General features: G+C 45.9%; 1 protein-coding gene and 1 long non-coding RNA gene across 6 annotated transcripts; one reads left to right on the top strand and one right to left on the bottom strand.

Moving 5' to 3' along the window:
• The first annotated feature begins 129 nt into the window (after window positions 1-129).
• Window positions 130-9405, top strand: BRAT1 (BRCA1 associated ATM activator 1). Of its 4 annotated transcripts, none has more exons than XM_048061244.2 (14): window positions 130-354; window positions 640-794; window positions 1541-1685; window positions 2612-2984; window positions 3074-3193; window positions 3708-3761; window positions 4324-4415; window positions 4676-4794; window positions 5290-5476; window positions 5856-5929; window positions 6513-6612; window positions 6896-6994; window positions 8027-8205; window positions 8426-9405. In XM_048061244.2, exons 1-14 carry the CDS (start codon window positions 177-179, stop codon window positions 9155-9157), a joined length of 2607 nt encoding a protein of 868 aa, XP_047917201.2. In that variant the 5' UTR covers window positions 130-176; the 3' UTR covers window positions 9158-9405. The 4 variants fall into 4 exon arrangements, with proteins under 4 accessions (XP_047917201.2, XP_047917195.2, XP_047917222.2 ...); XM_048061238.2 differs by having other exon boundaries at window positions 1538-1685; XM_048061265.2 differs by lacking the exon at window positions 3708-3761.
• Window positions 6957-15045, bottom strand: LOC106032062 (uncharacterized). 2 transcript variants are annotated; one of them, XR_001204624.3, is made up of 5 exons: window positions 13961-15045; window positions 13559-13640; window positions 10383-10501; window positions 10106-10182; window positions 6964-7087 (listed from the first exon to the last, which is right to left on the bottom strand). It is a non-coding gene; the product is annotated as an uncharacterized lncRNA (long non-coding RNA). The 2 variants fall into 2 exon arrangements; XR_007162411.2 differs by lacking the exon at window positions 10106-10182 and having other exon boundaries at window positions 6957-7087.
• Window positions 15046-21571: the final 6526 nt, after the last annotated feature.

Here is a 21571-nt window from a genome sequence, read left to right as displayed (position 1 = left end):
GGCCGCCACTGCCCCCCAGCGGCCCTCAGCGCACCGCGCCGCCTTCGCACGGCAGCCGCGCCCATCGCGACGCTCGCTTTACGGCCGGCGCCGGCAACGCGCGTCTCCACGGTTACGGTCTCCGTGGTTACGGTCTCCCCTGGCGACGGGGGCCTGCCGGCCGGGGCCGCGCCGCCATGTCGGCCTGGCAGGCCTGGTTCGTCGCCCGCGCCCGCCGCAGGTTCGCCATGAGCCGCGAGTGCGCCCAGCTCCTGCCCCGCGTCTGCGCCGCCCTGGCCGACCCGCGGCAGCCCGGCTCCGACGACACCTGCCTGGAGAAGCTGCTCGACTGGTTGCGGGACCTGACGGAGCTCGGTGAGGGGCCGCCGGGCTCCTCCCGCCGTCCGCGGGTGGCCGAGGCTCGCCTGGGGGCCGGGTGGGCGGCAGGGGCCCGCCTCAGGGCCGGGGAGCCTCCCTCGGGGGCCCTGCTGGCCTCCAGAACCGCTGCTGGTGCCTGAGGCCTGTAGCGGGGTCCGGGCTCCAAATAAACCCAAGTTCCTGTCAGGGGGCTGTGTGGTACGGTCATCCCAAGCCTTAGCGCTGTGGGGTCGTGGCACAAGCGCTGGCAGTGACGCTCTTTTCTGTCCCCGCTTGCTCTAGAGCCTACCCTTAACGTGGTGCGGGACAACCCCTGTCTGACGGAGTTCTTCACCTCCGTCCTGGCGCTACCAGAGCCGAGCCCAAGCATCCTCTCCTTCACTCTGCGGTTGGCCGGGTTACTTGCAGCTTCGGAAGATTGTTTCCAGCACTTGCAGGTGAGTCAGGTGCCTCGCGTCTGCTTTTTTCTGTACTGAGGACTCATGGAAATGTACCAATAGTGTTTCTATTTCAATATCACATGCACTGAACAACTCAAGAACAGTGATACTGCTATGAAGACCTACAATCAAGTTATCCCTTCAGTTCCCACGTAAAGCAGCTGTCATCTTACTTCCATCTTGCACCAAACAGTGCTATCAATGTTAATAAGTAGTACTCCTCAGTTTCAGTTCAAAACGGTACATGGAATAACAGTGTCTCTAACACTAATTGCAAAATATCACATACACCTGGACAGATCCTTTAGATTTAAACTGCAGTAACAGATGTAGTTTTCCGGTTGAAAGGAAATCCTTGATTTCCTGCAAAAACATGGAACTTTTTAAAGCCCTATTTTATACAACAGAATACATTTGTAGAACAAAACTGAGAACCTGAAAGGCTTTCTTCAGGGAGGAGATACATGCAACATAAAGCAGAGTAATGGAATTTGCGTGTATGTAATTTTTCCCCAGAATCTTAAGAAACAAACAATTAAGCACTTACAGCTTTTAGTCGGTAAAAGACAGGGATGTTGCATTTAAGAATAAGATATGAAAATGTTCTATTTCAGTGTTGTTTCCAGCAAGAGAACATTTCACTACAGTATTTCTATTAGTGACTTGGATGACAGAGCAACCTCTCTGCACCCCTCAAGTCCCTTTGCTCGCTGTTTACTGTGTGAATTCTCTGTCCTCAGCAGGAGAACCTGTTGTTCAGGCTCTTTGGCTCAGGTGGGACGCTGAACAGGGCGGTGTGGGAAGATGCGTCTGTGCGAAGTGGCTGGGTGGAGGGCGTGCACAGCATGATGCATCACCAGCCTGCCCTCCGCTTCCTCTGCAATGGTGGTGAGTACTTCCAGGACTGGTAACTCCCCAAATTCCCTTCGTCCCTTCCATTCCAGACTGTTGCTCAGGTGTTGATTGAGAGAGAGGAGTTTACATTTACGCAAGATAAAAAGCCATTTATCAAAAATACTCAAGTCACTGAAAGAGAGTGGGGTTTTTGTTAAATCAGTTATGTATTTAACTTTTTTTCAACAGTGAAGATGGTACCCTTTATGGAGGGGAGAGACGCCAATCTTATGGAACATAGGCTAAAAATAGCTTATAAATAAAAATACAAAAGGTTTTTAATAATTTGTACCAAATTATATTTTGGTACATTTAGATGTAATTTTAGAGCAGAAAAACTGATCAGGGACTCCGTTTCTTAACGCTTACAATTGCAATCCCGTGTCCTTACACAGCTATTTAAGTTCTTCTGCTAACAACTTTAGATTCCCTCTATAAAGGGGTCTAGAAGACTGGATTGGTGTTAACTGTGCAGCATGTGGTCCTGGCCGTATGATGGTTAAGTGGTACTGTTGCTGCAATTCCCTTTTTTCCTTGCTGGCTGTGTCTGCAGATGGTACAGGTTCCTTCCATAAATACACTGTCGACTCTCCTAAGACTGCTAACGTTATACAGAAGTCTTCTTCTGTTCCTGAGTTACAAACACACCTGAGGATCTGAAAAAACTCTACTTTCTTCTTCTTTTGTTTGCTTGTACTTAAGGACTGGATAACTTTAAAAGGCATTAGAGACTACAAAATAAAATATTAAAAAACAAAACCAAAAAAAAAGGAAAAAAAAATGCCACATTTAAACCTGTGTGATACCTGTATTTGAATAATATGCAGTCAGACTGCAGCAAGGCTCCACAATAAGAGGGCAGCTGGTTTTTGTTTTGTTTTTTTTTTTCCTCCACTGACTTTTGCTTTGTTTTCACACAGGAGGCATAGATGTAATTTTCACCCTGCAAGGAGATCCCAGCCTGTTTGTGGCTTCAGCTGCCAGTCAGCTTCTGGTGCACATGCTCACCCTCTCTGTAGAGTCTGAAACAACTACACCTCTCAGTGAAAAGGACTGCGACTGGCCAGCATGTGCCCAAATGATTATAAAGCATATAGAAGATTCTCTTCAATCTGGCTGTGCCTCTCATATCAATCAGTCACTAAAGCTGTTAACTAGTTTGTTTGGCAGTTGTCGAGCTACTTGGACAGAGGTACTTTGGTTACGTATAGCAAAGCAAGTGGAATCCTTCTTGATAGAAGACTCTGTTCAAACACGGCACATGCTGGCGAATCTTTTGCTAAACATGTCCAGGTGAGGATCTTCTGATCCAGTGATTAGAAATACCCGTTTTCCTTCATCTGTATTAGTAGGACATATTACTTACGGTTCTTTCTTCGCAGGTCTCCTGTGTTTTGTGACACTGAAGGCAGTTTTTGGGCACTAGTGACATCTGCTCTGGAACACTTGACCCCAGTACAAGCAGGTCCTTTGGCAGTAGGAATTCTGAGTCTCCACAAATGGTAGGAGTTGTTGCTATGAAATTTTTGCACTCTGCAGATGTTCGCAGTATATCTGTTGTGTTTCTAAGACCTATTTCTTCCCTGCACTGCATTTTTCACTATGTTGCTTAATATGTAGGATGGGTTGGCAAGAACCAGGCAAGTAGCTAACAAGCTTCAGACACTGATAATTAGAAAGGTAGTTTTAAAAACACAACTGAAAGGAGCCAATGTCACGTTCACATGTATACATTTGCATCTTATCTACAACCAGCCCATCTCAGAAAGAAATACCAGACTCCTTTAACTTTGGAAGTTAGGCCAAGGTTGATCATGATGGATACAATTCGACTGTCAAATCCAATAGTATTTGGTCAGTTTTCTCTTTCACAAAACCAAACTAGTGTAAGAACTTTCACTGCTGTCCAGCAGAAGCATGCTTCATGCAGACGTCATCTCTGACAACAGTCATAGCAAAGCTTATGTTAGAAGGAACCAGCAGAGGTGATCTAATTCAACTTCTTACTCGTTGCAGGGCTGACTTCAAAGATGGATCGGGTTGCTCAGGGCCTTCACCAGTTAAGTTCAGGTTTCCAAAGTTTCTCTGGGCAGCTTGTTCCAGTGCTTAATCAGTCTCACTCTGAAAAGTATTTTCTATATATCCAGTTGAAATCGACCCTGTCGCAATTTAAGATTATCGCCTCTTGTCTAGGTGTGCACCTCTAAGAAATCTACTGGCATCTTCTCTGTAAATCCCCTTTAGGTAGTGAAAAAGCATCAAGAAAACATCAGATGTTAAACGAATATAGCACATACAGATACTGATTTAAAGGCTAATTAACACCTGTGTCTTAAGATATATTTTTTTTTTTTGGACACAAAATGGCTCTGTCTAAACATTCTTCTTACGCAGGATTCCACTCTTCATTGCTGGATGAGGCTGCTTATGAATTCCATTTCTGCTCTCCTTTCAGTTAGCCAAGGAAGATTGGAAGGCGGCTTGAATTGTGATAACACTTTTATTGCTGTCACATTGCTGGCTTTTTAAAAAGCCTGTGTGAAAAACATTAATCTGCTCAATGTTTGGGGACAGATGTTTGGGAAAGAGTTGTAGTATTCTTGTTATGGTAACTGCTGTTTCCTCCTTGAAGCCCACAAGATGTGAGGATTCAGGCAATGACTGTTCTACTTCAGCCAATGGACTGTATTTTGAGAGCAGCCTCCCAGCCTCTGGAATACGCAGGTACAGTTGGGATAGAAAAGTTAGAGGCTAGTCTGCTTGCCAGCATTTTAAATGTCTGGTGCAGGCAAAACTGGAGGAAGAATAGGAGTCAAGGTCAGTAGCAGTGTTTGTGGTGAAGTGCAGCATCCTGCTGACAGTTGCATTTTAAGGGTTATTCACACTGCATCACCTGAAAATTGTAACTTGAAAAATCAACTTTAAAAATCACTGTCATTTGTAGTCCGTAATAACCTGAGCTTCTCCCTTGTTTGGTCCTCTAGGTTTGCTGGATGAGTCTGTTAGTGATCCCTCCACTGTTGAAAGCCTTCTGTCCTCCAAGTCATCTTGCGCTAGTCTCTTGTGTCAGACACTTGCTCATTTGGAGAAGCTGCTCTCTCTGGTAACGTTTGGAGAAGAAAAGAGCCTGGGGGTCAAGTTGGTTCTTGAAAGCTAGGATTGAGAGTAGTTACAAACGTTTGCAGTAGATCTTAACATAGAGAGGAGTTGGCAGCAGGGCTTCCGTATGTTATAAAAAAATAAAATGTAGCATGAGTCCAAATGGGAGAATGCTGGAACACTGAAGCTTGTAAAGGGAGTGTACTTTCCTTTAAATACACCTTCACAAGCTTTGTTACCGTACATCCCACCTACTGCAATTACCGATCCAGTGAAAAACAGATGGAACCGCTTTCCCGGGTAGTGAAAAGAATCTCCTTTCGCCTGTCCAGTAGTTCGTTGGGAAAGAGGAAGATTACTTTTTTGTAGTTACTAGCATTGTGTTACCTTAAGAACACTAGAAGTTGTAATTTTGCTGTGTCCTGACTAGAAACTCCTGCTCTGTATGCATGCCTGAAACATTTGCTGGAAACCTGCCTTTTTTTCCCCTTCCTATTAGATTCATTTGCCAGTGGATTTACCCTATACATCTTTGCTACGTTCTTTCGTGACAATATTGCAATTCTGTAGTGGCCTCCTGATTCCAGCTACTCCTCTGGGAAGCAAGATAAGCCAAATTTTGATTGGTTGCGGCAGAGTACAGAAGTCAGCTCTGGATGCCTTGGCAGCGCTTTCTGAACGGAAAGGTGAGTTAATCTTAGCTCTTTATTTTAGTTTTAGAAGTTACTTGACTAATCTATAATCACAGAATTTTCAATTTCCCTTCACCAATCTTTCTGAATGAAGACTATTAATTCCATTTCTTTGAAATGCATTTGTTTTTCCCCATTCTTCCTACTGTCTTGGCTAACCTTACTTTCTGTTGATAAGTTAGATCAGGTAGTGCTGTAATTAAAGAAGCTTAGCGATTGTGACAAATTGAATATCTCTCCTTTTGAGGACTGTACTTTATTCAGTAAAACAGTATTATAATTTTCTTTCTTTCTGTGTTACGGGAGTTGAACTGTTCCCTTGTCTCAATATTGGTTCTTTAGTTTGGATTTGTTTGTTTTTAAAATGTTTCAGGCTGTGACACAGTCATAGGAAGTCTATTTGACATCCTTCTGGTATACCTGGAGAGTCCAAACACCAGCCCTACTGTGAGTATAACACTAAAGAAAAAGCCAACTCTATTAGCTTAACCAGTGGGATAGAGTCTTAAGAAATAGTGTGACAGTAGTTGTTTCTTAGCACGGTTTCTGTTAGACTATCTGGAAGACTTGTTCTGGGCAGCTTGCAGGAAATAGCTAAAATGCTAGAGAGCGAGTAATGGACCAGTAAATTCGGTGTTCCTGAAAGGACAGGAGACCTCACATCTGAGAGTAGGACCAACGCACTCAACTTGACACGACCTTTAAATATTGAAGTCTTTGCAGTAAGTTTTTGTTTTCTTGCTCTTTGTCCAAAGGACTCAGGTGGCAACTGCAAATCAAAAGCTGGAGACACTAACAATTTTTTTGTTTGTTTTTAAGTTTGAGAACAGGCATTATCTAGGAGTCTGCTAGAGATGTTATAATGTTATATAAGCACTGTTTATTTGTGGCTTACTTCTTAGTATGAAAGCATATGTTTTGTTTCCCCTGAGAATTTCTCTGTAATCCCGAGCCAAAACAAATTTTATCTAGCATAAAAGCAACAATGCTGCCTTCTGCAATGTAGTACATCTGCTTTATATTGCTTCAGGTACTGAAGAAATCATTTCAAGCTATGTCCAAATGGTTGGCACGCTTGCCAGAAATGTCCTGCTTCAACAGTCAGTGGCCAACTGAGAAGATTTTGCAAGGTAACAAAGCTATTCGAGTTAGGACAAACCGCAACTAGTGGTACATCTGAAATCTGCTCTCACCTACCTTTCCCACTCAAAGCACTTAGGATTTGTTTATTCGCAGTTACGTTGAATTTAGGTTTATCTGCTCATATAGTGCTTTGAAGAACTCTGGGAGAAGCATACAGCATCAACAAAAAGGATTGCATCAGATAAAATGATATAGAGGTTGTACATAGATTGCTTTGGTTAGGTTTGTCACCTTTCATGTCCATTCAGACCTGTCACTTGGCTTTCACAGATGTGTTCCTGGTGCTGCAGAAGCGTTTGTGCAGTCCTTGTTGGGAAGTACGAGATTCTTCTCTGGAGTTCCTCACCTCCTTGATTAAAAGCATGAGAGGTATGTGCAGAAATTTAATTGTTCAGATTAGAGGAGCGTTTCTTCTAATGATATGAAAGTCGGTAGGGCTTGTGCAGCATCTCTGACCTGTTACTGCAGGGAAAAGAAAGAAAAAAAGTTGAACCCTTTACTCTCAGACCATGATCAAAACCTGACAAAAAGATTGATAAACTTACCCTACTCTTCTGTAGAACTCTGATTGCTGTGTCTTCCTTAATGGTAGTTTTGGCAAGTTAAACTGAGGGGTGTTGAGACCGTCATCTCTGTTGAGACATATGTCAAAGTAGGTGACAGTGCCTAGGCAGATAATACTTTCCTTCTACTGAGTTTGCTCGGCAGTGGAATCTGTTTGTTTCCACTCAACAGGCTGGGGGCTGTGATATAGGAGGCTCTGAAAGCTTAGGTCTATTTTGCATGCTTTGAATTAACTACTGCTTCTCGGCTTTACTAGTAGCTCAAGCACTGCAGCAGGTAGCACTAAGGCAACATTAATTCTCCTACAGTAGCTCTGTGATGTTAGAATAGAGGAGGATGTTGTCTCCCACTGCTGTCCCCAGGTCACAGAGGGAATATCCAGCACACTCAGCTCTGTTAGCATTCTACCCTGCAGCCTTTCCCAGTGGTGCTGCTGTGGTTGCATTCTTTTTCTTTGCCGTATGCCTCAAAACCAATAAGGGAGGACGATATTTTATCCAACTTTAAGCAAAAATGTAAGTTTGATGAAGCTGAAGCCATGTTGCCATTTACCTGGAGGAAGTCTTTCCTCACCATTAGAACAACTGCAGGTAGATTTCTCCAAAATCTAGCATTAAGCAGGGCTTGACTGGAAGTCACCAAGCTGCTGCGAAACAGGGAGCCTTACACAGGGTGTCTGTGCTCCTGTGAGCTCTCTGCAGTGGCTCAACTCACTGGCAGCTGTCCCTGCAGTCAGCAGGCGTCGTTGTACGATGCAAAGAACTGTTTGTGTTGGAGAAAACTTCATGCTCTGAGAGAATAAAGCCTCGCTGCTTTGGATTGCTGTCTTGCTTACAGACCAGGATGAGTTCAGGGAGTCCCTCCTGTCTTCAGAGGTGCCAAAGCTTACAGAAAATCTTCTTGAGGATCCAGAGAGCTACGTGCGAGCGAGCGCTGTGACTGCTGTGGGACACTTGACCTTCATTACTTACTCTCTTCCAGAGTCAGCTGTCGCAGGGAATCAGTACAATAAAGAGGTATGATAACTTGTATAGCTCACTGCAGACTTGAGCGGAACCACACATCAGTTTACTGCTGTATTACAACTTACTTTCTAAGTCACCTGCAGTCTACTGCAGGCATATTACACAACCAGTAGTGAAAAAGGACTGAATTTTTCTGATCTATATATATTAGATTTTTTTTTTGGCGCATGTTCCTCCCCTCCTTTTACTTTCTTTGTCTTCTGACATTTAGGACACTACAGCAAAGCTTCAAGATATCTTGTCGACAGACCCAGAGAGCTTTCCTCGGAGGGCTGTGATCAGCATCTTCACCAAGTGGCTGAAACAAGGCTGCACAGGTCAAGCGGAAGATACAGAGCAGTTTGTCTCTAGAGCGATCCAAACTGTAGAGCGCGACTTAGACTGGGAAGTCAGAATTGGTGGGTTGGAACTGGTTGAAGTTTTCTGTGTCCAAGCACTTTGCCGAGTTGGCCTTCCTAAATGCCCCTATGCTCCTGCCTCATCCACAGTCACTAGTTCCATTCAGCAGAACGAGTCGCTGCAGATATTTTGCCGAGCAAAACTGTTCAAGTTTTTGTTTTGGTCTTTGTGTGACTATGACAAGCCAGTGGGTCAGAAAGCCTGTGATATACTGCTCGTCTTAAGAGCTAGTCTCTCTCCAAGTAGCATGCTGAAAGATTGCCAAGGAGCTGGAGATTTATCTGCCGGACGTGGCATTCCTTGGTTGCAAAGGACTCTAAGGCAGGGTTCTCTGGCTCAGAACTTCCCAACAGATGCTGGTAATGGGGTGGACTTTGAAGATCCAGAGAGCATGATGCTAGCTTTGGGAACAATAGACTTAGAAGAACTACACGATGAACTAAATAAAAGTAGTGACCATGTAGAGAAAAGCCCTCAGTCCCTTTTAGAGGACATCCTCGCTACTGTGGGGACCATAGACGAGAATGAAGCTGACTGTTACTGAAGACATGTTTTGCTCTGAGGGAAGAGTGCTGAAACAGTTCTATTCTGGAGGAGAATTTTTGCTACCAGTCTTAAGTCTTTCTTGAAAGGAGATAAAAAAACATTACTCTGAATGGAGAAAAGGTTGGTTTTGTTAGCTGTTAAAGAGGTTAGAAAATCTTTGCTTTAATACTGATGATTTTATTTAAAGTACAGTTTCTAATGAATTGATCTGTTTTTTTTAAACTAAATAAATTCATTTGTTCTGTTTTTTAGTTGCGTGTATCTTAAGAAAGCACCAGACCCTGCCTACATAAGGAAACATTTTTTAAAAAACTAAACAGTGAATGAAAACAAGTTACTGCGTGCTCCTTTTCGAGCCAGAGTAGCTAAACCTGATCAAGACTCGTTTCTAAGAAATTCTAGTTTTTACCTTGTCCATATCTCCATTCTAGAAACAAGCGTTCTCAAGTTCTCTATTACGTTTTGAGGCCTAGTGGAGAAGGTAGCATTCAGAGAGTCTTATGTACTGATTACAAATGTTCTTTCATAAAGAAAGGTAATGTTAACATACCAGTTTAATCTCAGCAACGACACAAAAAAAGCTGACATTAGTTGAAGCCAGAAGCAGGTTTATTTCACTGAATTTTTCAAGTGCTCCTATTCTGCATTCTTAAGGAACTACGATAGCTTCTAAATAGTATGAGAAATTGACACCTGCAGATTTTCCCATCATAAAATAGATCCATTGTTAGCTTTGGTTAAAAAAACAAAACAAAACAAAATCAACAACAACTAGAAAACAGCAGCTGTAGGGAAAATGGCAACACTTTCCTGAAGGGAAAAAAAAAAGCTTTTTTTTTTTTTTTTTAAGAAAGCTCAGGGAAGATGGGAACACTATATTTTTATTTACTCCAATGTCTCACCTTATGCTAAGAAACCTTCCATAACCTAGAATAAAAAGCAGTACCTTTAGTAGGAGTTGGACAACCCCTGCTGTATTCCTTTCTAGCGCTCAGGTGTTCGCCTCATTTATTCTCCCTCAGCCTAGGGAGGGACAGGAACACAACACTCATTTTAGGCTAATGGAGGCTGTAGCATTTGATGCAGTGAAATAACTTTCTCATACCATTTCATCCTGCACTATAACGCCTGCAGCAGTACAATGGGGTGAGATGTAGTTTTAATTTCATGCTGCTAAGGTTGAAGATGGACTCTATGCCTTTTTATGAAGTCAGTACACTTACCTATTGCTTTGTGCACACCTTTATGTATGACACAGCTCTTGGATGTTATAACAGAAGCTGTTACTAGAAGAAAGCAGCTCTGCTTCTGCTACACAGTTCTACCTGGGCAGGGCCTATACCTGGTCAGAGACAGAAGACAGAAAATAAAAAATCAGGTCTTTGCCTGCCATTGCATTTTTTTCTCAGAACCTGAGAGAGTTAGTTGCAGAGAAGACAATTAATTTTAAAGAAGTGTGAATTGTTTGTGGAGATTTAGCAAGCCTGTCTAGTAAAGGGATTCTAATACCAAAATCAGCATTACGTGTTGGCAATATCAAATATGTTCAGTTATGCTTCAGGAAAGGAGGCAGCAGGTTGCTGAGTAAATGTCTTCCTCCTGTTCAGCACTAGAATTCTTGGATTGCGCAGTTTGAATAATTCCTTGGAGTCTCAAACATCAGCAAATTGAACAAATGTCTTCTTACAGAAGGGAGACTCCAGTGCATATTACCAAGGTCTCTTGACTCCCAGTCCTATTAACTTTTAATGGAACTTTTTCCCTTTCTGTAAGGCTGGGGTGATGGTGACATTGTTAAGTTTATACTGCTTTCCTAATTGCGGTCCAAAGTCCTGTTTAAACACAGGATGCTTGTTCCACTAAAAATCAGATGTGCAACAATTTGATCCTTATCTTTGGAAGGGGAATTAAAGACTTCTTTCATGTTTCATTAAAACCAGGTCTCCGTCTCCAGCTGTTAGGTGGCTCAATTCTGATTTTGTACTTCCCTCACTTCTGAACTCACTGCATTCCCTTACTTTGTTTTCTCTGCCTCTCTGGCTGTGGCAGAGTCTTGCTGAGGTGCTTGTACTGACATCCTGCACCTGATAAGTGGGAGAAATAGTCGTAAACATCTGAGCAGCATGAGGAACAAATGCCAGGGAATAGAGAGATTAATGGAGATGAAAGTAAAAGAGAAAAACAAAAACACTTGCGTTTCTACAGAAAGACTGCAGTGAGATTTGTGAGCTGAAAGTTTAGCTACCAAATTGGTAAACACACAACAGCTACTAGTGCAAATCATCCGTCTTGCTGGGGAGCAATACCTTCTCTAGGACCTTGTTAAGAGCACATGTGCAATCTCCACCCCACTGACTTACATCACCTACCTTTTACCTACCAGAGCTCTTTTTGCACCTCCACAAGACCCTTAACCCAACCACACAGCTTTCTGCTGGGTTAGGGATTTACGCTGTTCACTGTTCCTTGCCAAATAACTGTGAACTTGATGCACCTGGAGGAATAGGGTCTACCTTCCAAGGCCATATTCACACTCGAGAAACGGACTTATCACCCCCCAGCATGCATACTGACCCTTCAGTCCCGGTGCCACTGCTGCTTACCACTTCGCACCATGAAAACAGTGGTCCTGGAATAAACTTTACGTTTCTGTCACATGCCAAGGACCCCAGTGATATGAAGAAGGTGGGCTGCCTGGCCTTTAGTTACGGACACGAGAGAAAGCTGCAAGCTGCCTTTCTGGGATGAGTTTCTGTGGAAACCGCTGCTCTCACACCATCAGCGCTGTGGCTGTACAGTTCCTGCAGGAGGCAGGCACCACCGAGAGAGTTTTCCCCGTCCTCACGCTACAGCTGATTTCAGCAAAGGCTGTGCCAGGCATGGGCCTCGTTTAACGTAAGAGGCACCAACACTCAGGACTGTCATTTATTTTAATGTGGCTTGCGGGTGGCAGGCAGCAGCAACACAAGTGGTATCAACACAGAACATCACAGATGAGAAAAATCCACATCTCTGATGGCTGATACTGTGAATGAAGATGACAAAGCTCATTTCAGCCCTTTATCTGAACAGGGGCAATGTAAGCTTTGTTTCCTGATCTATACATAGGTATGAAATTCCTAGGGTTGTTTTCAACACATTTCAACAAAACTGAAAAAAGGATTTATCCTCTAGCTACTCAGACTCAAATAGACATGGTGGTGAATAAGCATCTTTGGCTCTGTCCTACATAGTAATGGCTTTACAAAAACTGCCAAAAGAATGGTAGTTAATTTTCTGTTTTAATACACTGGACATTTAAAATTCAAAGAATATTCTTTGCCTAATTATACTAATTGCATCATGTAAGTGAAAAATGAGCCATAAGTGTCTAAGGCTGTTGCTTTAGCTTAGATACCTGATCTGTGATTACAGATCAGCTCAGGCATATCTTAGACATTTCTTTTGTCCATCTAGTAAAACTTGCTCTACCTTTCAATACATATTCATCAAGGCTTTTAAAAGCCACCGTGCGTTACAGAGGAAACTCATCAGCCAGCTTCACTGCCCAAGTTCTCAGCAATTTACAATGGAAAAATATATCAGTAGCAACACCCCTGTAGTCTGTGTCATTTCCCCTCAGCACAGTGGTTTCTGTCCTCTGCTGAGAAATAAAGCACCACTTAACACGTCCAGACCTCAGCCTGCGTCAGACCTGCTTCTCCACAGACAGGCCAGACCTTGCACATAGCCTTGTGAGCCGGCACACAGAGAAGTGTCTTTCAGACAAGTGGCGTGCCTGTGCAGAAAAGAGGGAACAAAGCTGGTGATGTTCCACTGCTGCTGTAATGAAAGCATTCAGGGCTCTGCAAACACGCCCTGGATATGCCGATAACTCACCCCCGGATGGAAGGGAAAACAAGCAGCCCACATCAAGAGCCCCTGCAATACTAAAGGAGGAATTACTGCTGTCTGACCATCAGTAATACCAATACCAAATCTCTGCAGACAGCTCGGCGGCATCACGCCTTAAAGGATGTATTTACCACAACCAGGTGACAGGGCTGGGAAATGCCTTTCACGTGCCTGCCTCCAGAACAAACCCAGCCAAACCAAGTCACTCCCCTGCTCATTCTGCAGCCACAGGGGGCTGACCGCAGGGGCAGGAGCGTACCGTGCAGGACAGAGGTTGTCCCAGCCCCTTTTGGAGACTTTTCCCAGTTAGCCCAGGTCAGGTGTAAATTACAACTGTGATCCTAAACAGCTCAAGCTGTGGACTACCCATTTTCACAGATTCACAGATTTCTCTAGGTTGGAAGAGACCTCAAGATCATCGAGTCCAACCTCCGACCTAACTTTCACACCCTTTTAGTGCTAGGTAGGGGGGAATTACCCTTAGGATGTAAATACACTTTCAGACCTTCAGATTCCTCCATTTCCTTGTCTCTTGGTCTTCACACTTCTGTTGTCTTCATTCACCTCATACTCTCTGAGCTTTCAGGCTGGGTTGGTGGAACAGAAAAGACAGCTCACGTTGCTACGCATGGGGACGCCAGGGCTGGCCTCACTGTCCCTCACTGTCACCACCCCAGCGCTGCTCAGGGAGGTGACATTTCAGCCACAACCAGGCCCAGGGCTGGGACATTTCAGCCACAACCAGGCCCAGGGCTGGGACATTTCAGCCACCAACAGGCCCTGGGCAGAGGAGCTGCACCACCAGAGCTGGCAGATAGAGAACCAGGCTGTACATTTCAAAACAAGACATGGCCCAGTCATGCTGGCTCCAAAATAAAACCTTATTAGGCTGCATTAGCCATTTCACCTGCACTTCTGGTGTGCGCAGGCCTTGATATGGGCAGGGGCAGGGGCACAGGTGAGCCCTGGGGCTCGTTGCCTTCAGGTGCACCCTTTTGGGACGGGTCTGACAATTACAGCTCTCACTAGGTGCCAACAAGGAAAAGCTGCAGTTAGAAAACAAATGGCAGCCGTTGCTAAGTGACAGCATCCACACAGGCCTGTCACAGCCATGGGACAGGCCGCTGCAGCCACACAGCAACTCCATCTTGTCTGTAGAGCTGAGGGAAAAAATGCTGGTTTCATTACTTTCTGGTAACCTTAACCAGAATATTGTATGGTTTGGGTTCCGACAAAGAGCACTGTGAGAACAAAGCTGAGGCCTACACTGAAACCAGAGGAAGCAAGTTTGGTTCAAAAACATCTTTAATATTGTATGCTCTTTCAACTTACGTTTTTTCCCCCCAGTGAACTAGTGCACAAGACAAAATCATGGCTGTCTTGGGTAGAGTCCATTTCTGATTAACAGGAAATAAGTGACAAAATTTTCCATGAGGGTCATTTGAAAGAAAAAAAAACCAACATAAAAAAACAACAACACACAAAAAACAACGCCACACCTGTCAGCTTCCAAAGCAAACCTGTGGGCTACATTTAGCACTGAGTGTTTCTGTAACATTTGAAAAAGATAACTTTTTCAGAGCTGCAAACAAGAAGTGTCCTCACAAATATTTAAATTGAAACTTGAAAATTACATAAAGTGATGGGTGAGTTATTGAGGAGCCTGGGATCTGGCAGGGCACGGAGGGGTCACTTGCTCCAGTGAAAGGGGTGGGAGGAAGCCGTACTAGGTCCCTAAACACCATTTTGCCTGCGTGGAGTATTGCAAATCCCAAAAGAGGAGAGAATATAATTAGCATGACTGGCAGCTTAATACAACCAAGGAAGAAACATTTTTAAAAAAAGAAAGGAGTATTACAACCAGGCTGTGTACAACTCGCTCACCCTACATACTACTACAGACTTTAAAATAAAACACACACCAAAACCAAAAGCTGTCTGAGGCTGTGCTGGCAGCAGAAACAACGGGACCAATCCATCAACCCCCTGTGAACGGATAGGAAGTGACCAGGATACGTCACCACACATCTGCCGAGTGGAGGAGAAGTGCACAAACGTGTGAGCAGCTCAGCAGGCCCGAACGCACGCGTGTGCTCCGTGCCAGCACAACCACACAGCCAAACACGAGGGATCACCTCCAGCTGCCAGAATAGCACATTTTGGTGTGAAACACCCGGCCAGGGCGCTTGTGGCCACTGCCGCTTCAAGCAGCCATTCTCAGGGACTGCTGGGCCAAGTTACGCCCTTTCCTAATGAATTTTCTTCCAGCTCCAGAAGCCTCAATTTCCAATGCCGGGTGTAACAGCTCTGACCCTGCCTATGGCTCTAACACGTGAGCTCGTGCCAGTGTGATCAGGGCTCATCCAGGCGGGTAAAGCCAACTTGACTGTTGCCTTTGGTCACTGTCTCCCCGATAACATATTAAACACTTCTGTCTTGTGCATTCTTCCAGAGAAAAATGTGATTTTTTCCCTCCATTTTACTTAGAAATGCAGCTAGCTAGCTGTAGATTCTTCTAGCTATTCTCCTTATTGCTCAGATTGCTTCTCCACAGCTGGGTGTGCTCCATGCCAGCATTAAAGCCCTGTGCCCCTGCTCTCCAAATCACACAGCACTCATCACAGTGCAGAAGAGGGTCTGAGTGCTCAGCAGCATTAAATTAACCAGCCCAAAGGTGCAGCCCAGCCAAACAAGAGGCATGTCCTCCTCGCACACTGCAGCAGGGCTTAGCCATGGTGGTACTACAGACGTGTCATCGTGGAGAGAAGCAGAGAGATCTCCAGCCTCTCTAATTCCTGCTGCTGGGAACTTCTGCCCCACAGGGATCAGCCAGGCCTTCCTCCCTAGTTTGGGAGCATCTTCTCCACCCTTTGTTTATTGTGATGAGATCAAAGATCCATCTCCATGGAAACGTCTGAGCTCAAAGAGCTTCTGCACTACAGCTCTGCGTCCTGCTCCCAGGCTTTGGCACTGCCTGTTTAAACAGAAGCTTTAAGATTCAATGTATCAGCACTTGGGTCTCTACATAAATGGCTTGACTAGTAATAATTGATAGCACGAGCAGCACGTGTATAAATAGCATATGCCACAGAGCGGGAACAGCATGGCAAGCTCAGGGGTTTCACTAAAGATTTGGGAAGATTCCCTCTGAAATGAGGACTAGATGTGAGAGAACGCCTTGTGCAACACAGCCAGTAGGCATGCGTTTTGTAACCCGTGGGCTTTTGCTCTGGGGCTAGAACAGGAGGGAGTCACCATACCTGTTGCAGTGAGCTTTTATCAGCTCCAGCTGCATCCACAGCCCATGACGAGTGTGGTATCCAGCTGTTCATGAAGGCATCCTGTGGCTCCTACTGCTTCCATGCTGTCCAAAGTAGACGAGGGACACGTGTGCTCTTCCACAGCTGACACACAGCCACCTACTGAACTTCATCCCCACATCCGAAGTTGGACTTCCAGCAGACCTAGAGCCCAGGCCAAGGTGGGCAGTGGCTGGAGTCCCTTACCTCCCACTTCGCACAGTTCATCTGCAAGGATGTTTAGACTCCCTCAGCAGAGACAAATAGCAGCACAACACCCAGCCCTGCAAAGCCTGCATGAGTTCTGCACTCATACTGCTCCCTTGGGAGTGGCAGCCGCTGGGGGCACAGCTGCTGGGTCACTCCAGTGATTTCCCTTCTGGTAGCACTGAGCTCCAACTCCTCCGGCACAGTCACTCCTACAGCTAAGTCCCAGGAGAGGGAAAATAAAAAGAAATGAAGGAGACAGACATGGTTTATGACATTTTTATTCCCTGCTCAGCTCACCACATGGCCACACAAGCTGCTGAACCGCTGCACTGTGGGCAGGAGCGACCAGCCAGGAGGGAAAATACACATCGACAGAAAGTAGATGTGGAACTGCAGCTCCACAAGAAATCCTGGATTCAGTTTAAGCCTCGTAAGAGCAGAGGCCAGAACAAGAAGAGAAGCAGAACTCGCTTGTGAGGCTCACATTTTCATGGATGTGTCCTGAGAAGTGAGAGCAGCAAACAGCAAAGCGGAGCTGACAGCGCTGACCTGGAGAGCATCAGGCAGAGCCTGCGGCAGGACCAAGCCCCATACATCTCGCAGCACTGCCGGGGCCAGATCCGGCTCCCGCGGAAGTCACGCCACATCTTGCTACTGCTTGCAGTAGTGGTGAGCCCCAAGTTGCCCATATGCACACAGAATGTTATTTTTATAATCATATTAAAAAATTTCAGAATAGCAACTGTGCAGAGAGCAACCCAGCTGCCAGTGTTTAGCCTTATCCTAGGGCACAGGCAGAATATGCTAGGCATGAATTAATACCACATAAGCTGCACCATGCTGAGTTTCGTGGCTTAATTATAAAAGAGAAAGCAATAATCAGGGGATCTGTAAGGCTAATAAGTGTTCTGAGAACACTGAGTGTGACACAAGAGCCACAGCCAGTGTGACAGGACATGAACGCGTTTAAAAAGCACATTAATCACACGCTGCACATTAATTCACAGCTGGCTTCCAATGACAGCACTTGGCCTTTAGCCACCTTCGTAGCATCACTGTGCACAAGCAGATCAGCACCCAGCCCAGAGCAAAGCAGCCTGCCCATGAGCACAAGTCCCAGCCAGGACACAGAGCTCAGCCCGACAGGACACGGACGTGAGCTCGGGCTGAAAGCTCCGCAGCCCTGCGACTGCCCCCCGCCTCGTGCCTTTACACCCGGGCTCAGTTTAGCAGTAACACCGGTACCAGCATCCGCCTGGATGCACAGCACCATTCACAAGGTGAAAAGCAAAGCAAGGAGAAAGTCCTGGTGAATTCTCCAGATGTCTCTGCAGTGAAACCCTTGAAAGCGCTTCCATTTCCCAGTCTCTCCAAGAAAACCTCTCCTCTCCATCTTGTATCTCATCTCACTGCAGCTTTTTAATTACACAGCTCGATGCAGGGCTTATTCTCAAGATAGAAACATGGGAATCTGTGAACAGGTTTCTAGAGTGTACTGTCTCCAGTGCGATTATTGGCCATGTGAAACTTGATGTCCAGGTGTCTCTCTTTTAGGCAAAACTCTGACAAAGCTTAAAATGGAGACAGCACCAAAGAGAACCCCTCCACCAGCACTATCACACAGCAACCCCCAAATTCCTCTAGCCTAAGATACCAGCATAGGAATTTTCCCAGCCCTTTACCAGCTGCCGCTATCAGCAAAGTGCTGCTTGGGCTGAAATGCTGCAGGACTGGGTGCCAGCCCCAGCTGCAGGAGGAATAACGAAGCACTCCCAAACATCCACTTCTGCCCAATAATTCACTGCATCTGAGACAGTTTCCTTGCTGCAAACTTCTCATCCTCCAGCCCTCCTCAAAGGGCAGCTCTCTTCACACTTCTTTGTGTGATGATCTATTATCAAAGAAAAGCATTACAAAGGAAGTATCTGCTCTTCTTCTCTTCCTAATAATCCCAAATTTAACTATGTCCTACTTAACACCCCCTCTGGAACCAGGAAGCGAGATGCTATTTCTGCTGGCCTCGATACGTGAACTCTGCTGAATCCCAGGGAAGGCACAGACCGGGCTGAGTTTAAAGCCGGGGATGGGTTGTTCAGGCAGCGGCCTCGTTCCTCAGGGGTCCCAAACCTTAGTCTGAAGCCAAGAGGTAGCAATCCTCAACATTTCCAACAGAAAAATTAAAAATAATAAGATTAAATTAAAAAAAATGTTAATCAGTCTGTACAATCCCTAGATACTCTACGCCAGACCAAATTCTTGCTCTAAAGTTGCATTCTCCTTGGTATGGAAACCTATCTGCATCCTCCTCTGTGAAGACTGAGGAACCTGAAATTGCTCCTTCTCTTGGCACCATGGACCATCCACACTGACTTCCCACAGGGAGATTTCAAACGTGAGATTGGTGGTAAAAAGGGAAAACAACCCTGCATATAAGCAGAGCTTGGGGTAAGATAAATTCTCCTGAGATTAGCACGAAGACAGATTTGAAGCAGCCATTACCCAGCTCCCTGGGTGGAAAGCCCCTTCTCAAGGGTCTCAAACACAAGTTTTAAATCTGAATAAACCCACAGCATTAGAAGGTGCCCCGGATACACGTGGAAACATGCTCCAGTAACAGATTGGCGAATAAATGGCTCCCGCAGATCTTCTGCCCAGTGTTTTCATCATCATTTAATAGCTGTTCTCCTTTTCCCTCCCTTCCCTTCCCTCTTCCCCCAGCATCAGCTTGTAACAGCAGATTGCGCTCGCTAATCAAAGAGGGGCCGGGCTCTCTGTGTTTGTTTCTTAACGTCTGTGTCACTACAGTAACACCAGCCAAACACTTGTTTTCATTAATGTTGCTCCCCAAGCCTGCCAATGGAGCCCGGACCGTGCCAGGACACAGCAGAGAGGGACAATTTCGCTGGTCGGGCACAATTCCAGATGGAGCACGAGCACTGCCTCGGGGACACTGATGTCTCCACTCTATCACCTACCAGAAGGTGCCTGCTGCTCTCTTCTTCTCCTCCACCATCCTTCACTGCTGCTGCTCCTAGCTGCTCCACGGGGAATTTTGAAAGGAATCATGAATTAAAAACAAAACAAAATGACCCAAGTATGATACTCTCATCACTATTGACCTCCACAAGGTTTATCCCTGGGGCTGTTTAGGGGAGGGCGATGGATGGGGCACAAGGCAGCATCCCCGAGCACATCCTGGCACTCAGATGAGGATGGTTTGGGTAGTGCCCAGAGCAGCAGCTGGGCACAGGAGGAGCCTTTCCAAGCACCAGGACAATACAACACATTTTTAAAGGGTATCGTCGTGAGTGAGTGGAAGAGGAATGTTTCGTCTCCCTTTCATGCCCTCTGATGTACACAAAGGGCCAAAACAACTGATGTCAGAGAGGAAGCACAAAGCTCCTGTGGCCTCATCTGACAGTCCCTCAGACTGTCCTGTTCAAGCAGGATGCCTGCTTTAATAACTCCTCTCCTGCTTCAGACTCTCTAGCTAGAACCACCTCACTGTAGAGCAGCAACAGAAGACTAGACTGGTATTTCTGTGCATCCCCCAGTTCTCCCCCGGTGCACGGCACAGTCGCAGGGTGAAGCAGCTCCTTGAATGGCCGTGGCAGTGTTTGGACCAAGAGCAAAGTAACCACGCGTGACGCAGCCTTCTGCAGGGCTGACCAAATCTAGGTCAGCTCTTTGTGGTCAAAGAGCAGTGAGCGAACAGGAGATGAACCTGTGGTGCTTTGTCTAGACTGATACTAATACCCAAACTTTCTTAAAGCTTGCTCGTGTGCACTCATGCTTTGTTGTGGTGGTACAGACTGATAATGAAAGTAATCCTGGCCTCTTCAGAACCGCCTGCAGATCACAAGAATACAGAAGTAACACTGACTTTTGAACGGCCCAAACTCCAGTAACTGGATTGTATTTCACACCTGCAGCGAGCCATTTGCTATCTGAAAAATACCTGCCCAGATATTCAGAGCACAGCCCTACCAGGAGAGCCTCTCGAGAAGCCCTTATCAAACTGAAACGCAAGAAAAGCTGAAGAAGGAAGCGGGAACACAGGGGGAAAGACCCCCCATGGCAGCACAGGGAACTGTCCCTGCAGGCTGCTGAATCGCCTGTGGTCCCGGGGGACACATAGGAGCTGCCTGCAGGGACCCAGGGCAGCACCACCGCAGCTGCCCAGGAGCGATTTAGGAACACTCTCCAGGAACACAATCTGCAAGTCATTTCTAAAGGACCAGATCGAACCACGAGATCACCTTTCCGAGCAGAGCAGAGCAGAAAGCACCACGTTTCATCCCATCCCTGCTGTGCCGAACCCAGTAACATGTGCTTGGCAGAAGCCCATCTTGCAGAAAGACATCTTATCCTGATTGGAAGACGCTAACATATGGAGAGACTTTCACTTTCCTCAGTGATTTGTTCCAGCAGCTAATCAGCTTCATTCTGAAAAAAATTAATGCCTATTTTCTCATTTCAATTTGTCTGGCTTCAGCTTGCAGCTGTGAGTCTGGGCCACATCTCTTCTCCCTCACTTAAACAGCTCTTGGATACCTGGCCCTTCTCCTTGGGGCGATATTTATATTGTGCTATACAATTTTCTTCAGATGAACGGTGCGGTTTCTTAAGTTCCAGTCCTAGGCACTGTTCTGGGGGTGTTTTCATTGCATCCCCCCTGGGGATGTGCTGCTGCACGAACTCCCCTGTGCTCACCTACCAAAGGCAGGCAGCTGTGTTACACCCCCCTGCTCGGAGGCAACGCATCACGGCTTGGCCAGGAAATACAACTCGGCACAAACAGTGGGGTTTGGTGCAGAATAACGATGGCTGCTGCTCGCTGCAGATAAAGGCTGCTTGTGGTGAGCATCACGTCTCCGCTGCCACCAGCCTTCATCGCAGCTGAGCTAAGGCTGAGTGCAACCACCCCGGTGCTGCTCCGGCCCTAAAACTCTTTCCTAAAACCCTTCCCGGCCTTAAAACTCTTTCCCTCTGATCCACTCCACATCCGC

The sequence above is a fragment of the Anser cygnoides genome, chromosome 15 (assembly GCF_040182565.1).
Source record: "Anser cygnoides isolate HZ-2024a breed goose chromosome 15, Taihu_goose_T2T_genome, whole genome shotgun sequence".
NCBI classification, from domain to species: domain Eukaryota; kingdom Metazoa; phylum Chordata; class Aves; order Anseriformes; family Anatidae; genus Anser; species Anser cygnoides.
Note: the sequence above shows the minus strand (reverse complement) of the source record. Positions and strands in the feature narration are given on the sequence as shown.